This window comes from Egretta garzetta, unplaced genomic scaffold (assembly GCF_000687185.1).
Source record: "Egretta garzetta isolate BGI_Z169 unplaced genomic scaffold, ASM68718v1 scaffold293, whole genome shotgun sequence".
Taxonomy (NCBI): Eukaryota; Metazoa; Chordata; class Aves; order Pelecaniformes; family Ardeidae; genus Egretta; species Egretta garzetta.
Genome location: NW_009259318.1, coordinates 2,758,054 through 2,764,314, shown reverse-complemented (window position 1 = coordinate 2,764,314; position 6,261 = coordinate 2,758,054). Strand labels below are relative to the sequence as shown.

Sequence of the window (6,261 nt, the reverse complement as noted above, 5' to 3'; positions counted from 1 at the left end):
ATCCTGTGTCAGCTGCAGTACTGATCAATGTGGGTCAAAATATGATTTTAGAGAGGTCTTTTCCTCTGAAACCAACCTGCTCAACTGTAATTAGGTATTCACATGGCCTTACAACCTCATTACTGTAGTCTTTGAACATTGCATGAATATTACCAGTTTTAAAATAATTTTCTGCCACACAGACAAGCAGTTTTATTTTTTATTGTTTCCTTCTATAACATTTACACTTGCCTGGGAAATAGAAGCTTCTTACAGCAAGTGAAGAAAGTGAGAAACTCTGAGAAGTCAACAAGTTTAGAAGAAGAAGAACAATCCTGGTTACTGTTGAAAATGTTTGCTTTGCTAAGCAAATTTCCTGAGTAAGGTAAGGCAAGGAAATACCTTGCTACCTTGTTGATCTAGTCACTTGATTTATGTTCAGGAGGAACACTTTTATGAATAGAGTATACAGGACGAAGAAACAAAAAACGTTGGTTTTTTTTTTATTATAAAGCTAACTTCTGGAGCTTTCAAAACATTTTGTCCATTCCTGTGCAACATACATTAATTGACTATTCCTGTTTTAAAAAGCTAATGTCGTAAAGGATAAATACGAGTAGGCAAGGAAAAGCAAGCCAAGGTGGAAATACAGATTGATGCTAATTGCAAGGTATGAACAAATGTTAGCCACGTTTGTGCGTTCCTTCGCCAGTAACAGAATGGATTTGTCAACGCATTGCAGAGCAAGTAACTCCACAAAAGCAGTTCAGTCTGAAGGTGCTTCTGTAGGGGCTTGAAAAACATTTGAAGTGTTTGTTATCAGAAGGGTGAAGTGAGAAGTGGGGGGAAAGTAAAGCATAAAGATTGAATGATCAGGTGTTCGGGTATGAGTTAATGGAATTCAGTAGTTTGGGGGACTTGGGTTGGTTTTGGTGTTTTTCTCTGAAGAAGTAAAAAGTGCTGGCTAAATTGTTTTGTCTTAATATTAGGGGTAAATTGGGAAAAAAGACCAGTCTAGAACTCAGTTGGAGAAAAATGGACAGTTTTTGTAGAAACAACTAGATCTGGGGCAATTAAAGGACGATTAGAGTTAAATGATTTGATGATACTATAAAGCTTCAGTCAATTTTACTGACTGCATATAGACTTAATTTTCTCAGGTTAGTTCGAATTCAGGGGAAAGAATATGTACAGCTGCAGTGAATCTGCTCTCTTAAGTTAGGGAAAGCATATACCCAGGCATTAGCCTGGGTCAGGTTATGAACCAAAATGTGCTCTAACACCTCTAAGCATGCAGTGGGAGCTAGAAGTGTGTACTTCTCACCCAAAGAGGCAGGGGAATTGTGTTTCATCTGTCGAGAATTAAATCACCATCGAAAGATTCTGAAACCATGAGTGAAAAAGTTATCTTTGATTCTGTAAAAGAAATAAGCTGGTATACACGATTCATTTTTAAAAAGCTGTTTGTTCCAAAACAAGGATGGTGACAGTATTTTACAAGTTCGCTTTGACAGTAGTATATTTTATGAATTGTCTTGACATTGTTCTTCTTCTCCTTATGGGCTTATACTGACCTCTCCTATTTCTGCAACGCCCTGCTGTGAAAGCAACAGTACAACAGCAAAGGAAGATGAGAGAAGAGCAAAGAACAACAGGAATCAACCAGACACCCAACGCTGCAGCTTCCCAAGCAGGTGCCTCATTATCTGAAGTATAATTCCTACCACTGTAGCCTTTGGTTTCATTTGAGTGTTGTTTACTGCTGTTCACACGAGGAGGAGTGGGCATGTGGGATAACACCTCAGCAGATTTGGATATCAAAGTTGAGGGTACAGTCTTTTTTTCCGAGCTGGTGATTGACCTAGTGCTTACTGAAGTTGTACTTGTCCTCTTAGCAAAATTATCATCCAGTGGAAAAGTTTCTGCCCTGGAATAAGTGGTAGTTTCACGGGTTTTGACCATCGGGCTTGTACTGGAGGTGTAAGTGTTTGCTGTTAAGCCGTGGCTAGTGGTAGAAGATGAAGCTTGGAGCAGAAGAGAACTTGATGTGGCATTATGATCCTGGCATCTTTCCCACTCAGTGGCCTTTGTAGTGTTTTGCTTTTCATATTTACTCGGTGAGGAGTGAGTATTTGGCTCTTTGGGTGTCAGTTTTTCAAAAATAAGAAGATCTGGATCAATCCCTATTAAATCATAGACAATGTTAGTTTATGTGATAAAAGCTCATCTGCACACCCACAAAAGGAGCACAGGGAGGCAATGGCAGGTCAGGGAGCCCAAATAATACCCATCAACACCTTCTGGACTGGGGGTGTCACTGCTTAGGGTTATGGAACACTTTGTGGGATGTAAAGGAAGCGGATTTTGGGATTGCACAGGACTTACTATGGGATGCTTATGGAAGGAACCAAAGGTGAGGAAAGGGAGGAATCTAGGTTACCAGGGTGTAGGGGAGTCCCAGCCAGCTCTGTGTGTGACCAGCAACTGGAAGGGGGCTGCTCCCTCGGGGGCTCGTACATCCAACAGCAGAGAAGACTGGGGTCCAGGGGCAGCTACTAGGCAAACTCAGCAACTGAGTCCAGCTGCTCGGGGGATTCACGTTGCACATATGTGTATATATATCTCTTCACTAGCAGATCTCCATCCTGTGCAGCCAGAGAAAGCAGGATGTGGCTCTTGGTGCTGCCTGTGTTCGTGTGTCTCCTTTATGCATATGTCTCTGTAACCTGTGTGGCTGGCTGCATATATATGTATGCTTGTGGTATGTGTGTGCACTCTTTGTGCGCGTGCCTAACGGGAATACATTTTCAGTCTTGCTGCTGGTTGGAACTGGAGAGACATGGAGCAGTGGGCCGCCTCGCCTCTCAGTCTCTCAGATCTGGTATGGTATTTTCCCCAAGCATAGTATTGATTAGGTACTCAGAGCATGAAACCTGAAAGCAGGGAGTATCTTTGAGATCCTTTCTCAAATACTGAATGGAAGAAAGGGGGAACTAGTCTTAGAATTAGGTACATTCATGAAAAAGGAAAAAAGTCTTATGCTTTTTTTAGCATTGCATGTTACTGCAGAAGATCTTTTAACACAGCATCTGACCTAGTATAATTTTAACTTTTCCTATAGTTGCTATGTTTTCAACCTTTATAAATGAAATGCTTAGTTACCTGTTGTGATGTTGTACAAAATGACATTGATTCTAGCCTTTAGTATGCAACTCTCCAATGCTGGGCAAGACATGTGGAGGCAATTCATACTCTCATGAATAGCTCCATGGTAGAACACTGCCAGATTGCAGGAAACTGTAATACAAAAAGAATGCAGTTGAGCTTACCAGCATAACGAACACTGCATTTTGCATGTTAACATGAGAAGATCATTAATACTGGGCAGCTCCATAGTACTTTAAATCTGTGGCTCTCTCATTATTGTGCAAACTAATTAAGCACCTAGTCAGTAAAGCAGAACTACTTATAACTCTATTCTTATTTGAAGAAGAAGGAATAGAATAACTACATGTGCCTTTGATAAAACAAAATCATCTGCTTTAGCTTGTAGTCCTCCTACCAGTTGCTTTCCTTCACGTCTCTGCTGCAGTGAGCGGACCATTTCTAAAAGTAAAGTTATCAAGGAAGAAAACTTTGAGATGTTTGCTCTTGTGTACTATACCTGTCTACTTGAAACTGGACTGCAACCGTTCATTTCACCCAGACTATTAAAAAACAATCCTGAACTACAATAAGTGAGAGACATCATGCCCCACTGCCAGTCCCCAGTCGTTTTCCATGTTTGTCTTTAGGCTATTGTATTTCTGTGAATAGAGTAGTTTAGACAATTCTTTATTTATGTTTGGAGTTTCAGTTCTATCTTCTCACATCAGAAATCAGGGTGAAGGTAATAATGAAAAAAATGCCTGAACAACTTGTCACTAGAACCCAAGTTTCAGAAGTATAGAGATGCCCGAATCCTAGGGGTTTAAGATTTAGATTGAAAATATATGCTGCATTACTTATGGTTAGAGTCACACTACATAAAAAGCAGGAAAAAGTCTCTCAGTGTATTTCAGGACATCAAAATCTCAAGTCAAAGTATCAAGTCAAAAGTTAATTTTATCTTATATCAATGTGCTTGGAGCAGGATCAATGTTAGGTTTTTAGTCATACGAAGTTTTGGAGGTTTTATTTATTTTATTTTACCTGCCTTGAATGTAACTTCCATACCTGAGCTAATACAGCTGGCTGCAATTAAAAAAAAAAAGTATTGGCAGGGCAGGGGACACATTCAATAGCCAAAAATACTCTATATTATTAAAACAGCTAAGGAGAACTTTTCTCGTACTGATTCTGACTCTCAAGCTTTGCACTTCAGAAAATTGTAGCATACTTTCTGACTCTAAATTGGACAATTTGTGTATGAAATGAGCTTTTGAGATAAGATCTGTATTTGTTAATGTAACTGTCTAGAACATGTGAATTAATAGGGCTGAAGAGTTGCTTCAGGCGAAGAATTCTAAAATAATTCTGTGATTTTTTTTTTTTAAATATTGGAAAAGCATTTTGGTTACGGTACATTCGTATAACAACCTCATGAAAAAGCTTTGTTTTACATGAATTGTTAGGAAACTACCTAGCTTTATAAATGTATTCTATTTACTTAGGTATTTATTCCAAACATTCTCCTCATATTTGCAAGTAATGAAAATAATTTGTAATACTTCTGCAATGAACAACAGAAAAAAATCATGCAACTCTTCCTATTTTATGTGTAGTTAAAAACCCAATAAAATCCCTAACCTATCTACAAATGAGAAAAGGAAGAAAATACACTAAAGCCATGCTTACTGTCTTTTCTGTATTACTTGTATTTTTTTCAGTCAGTAGCCTCAGTACTGCATCATGGATTAACACAGTAAACATACACCTTGGAAATAGTTTTTTCCATCATAATGAACTTATCTACCCTAAGAGAGAAACGATTTTCAAAAAATGTATATGATTAATTTGCATGTCCTATATCTACCTCTAGTTAGGCTTTATCAGTTTCCAGTTATTTGTCATAGGAACGTGAATTTAGAGTAGATATTTATGAAAGTAAGACTGGTACAAAGACGCTTATGGTTATGAAAACGATAGAAGAACATAACTTGCGGGAGAAGACTGGTACAAAGACGCTTATGGTTATGAAAACAATAGAAGGGATTATGAAAGGGTTATGAAAACAATAGAAGGAATTACCTCACTTGTGGGAGGCAATTATAATCTTACAGGGATTACACAAAGCTCTGGCTTTATTATATACCAATTGGTTGACATTTTTCTTTGAAATATTAGGAACATTTAGTAGTGTAAGAGAAGCATATTTCATAGAATCATAGAAAGGTTTGGGTTGGAAGGGACCTTAAAGATCATTTAGCTATAACCCCCCTGCCATGGGCAGGGACACCGTCCACTAGACCAAGTTGCTCAAATCCCCATCCAGCCTGGCCTTGAACACTTCCAGGGATGGGGTATCCACAGCTTCTCTGGGCAACCTGTTCCAGTGCCTCACCACCATCATAGTGAAGAATTTCTTCCTTATATCTAGTCTAAATCCACCCCCTTTCAGTTTAAAGCCATTACCCCTTGTCCTGTCATTACATTTAGCCAGTACATAACTATTTTGATATATTTCCTGAGGACTACAGGCATTTCTACAGGTGATACATAAAAAACACTGGCTTCTACAGATAAAAGAATTTAAATTCCAGTAACTATTTTTAAGAAAATAATTCTGCATATAGAAATAGTTCTAAGCATCAGTAAACATCTTGCATCATTTTAGCATAAGTTTTGGTAACTGGTACCTCACTTTCATCCTCCATATCCAAAAACTTTTCACTTCTTGTGAGTTTTGCAGTCAAATTTAGGCACCACGGACACACTCTTCATGTGCACTCCTAAAATATACTCCCATGATGTACCAATGCAGTGTGATACAGAGAAAGTATAATCTTTGGTTTAAGACAAACAATGATTTTTCATATTTTTATTCTGTGTCTGAGTTTACAAGGCTAGGGAAAAGGGGTTGCCAGCTGAATAACAGCTATTAGGTATTGCTACAACTTTGTAGTTCATATTAATGTTATACCTGGGTTGCACCAGAAACATGATGTAAACACAGAATAAGAGAGTGCTCTTTCCAAGAAAATGAATATTTCTATATTTCAGAGAAGGACAAATTGCGTGTTCACTCCCCTTTCCCCCTCACCATGTCCTAGTCTAGTACCATACTCCATGAAGAAGAGTCCT

General features: G+C 38.4%; 1 protein-coding gene across 1 annotated transcript in view; it reads right to left on the bottom strand.

Moving 5' to 3' along the window:
• Window positions 1–520: 520 nt before the first annotated feature.
• MANSC4 (MANSC domain containing 4) overlaps window positions 521–6,261 on the bottom strand; it is a 7,204-nt gene continuing 1,463 nt past the window's right edge. The window contains exons 2-3 of the mRNA XM_009636537.2: window positions 3,142–3,276; window positions 521–2,162 (exon numbers count right to left, since the gene is read on the bottom strand). Coding sequence (XP_009634832.2) covers window positions 1,474–2,162; window positions 3,142–3,276 — 824 coding nt within the window. The 3' untranslated portion in view covers window positions 521–1,473. The remainder of the gene's footprint in view (window positions 2,163–3,141; window positions 3,277–6,261) is intronic.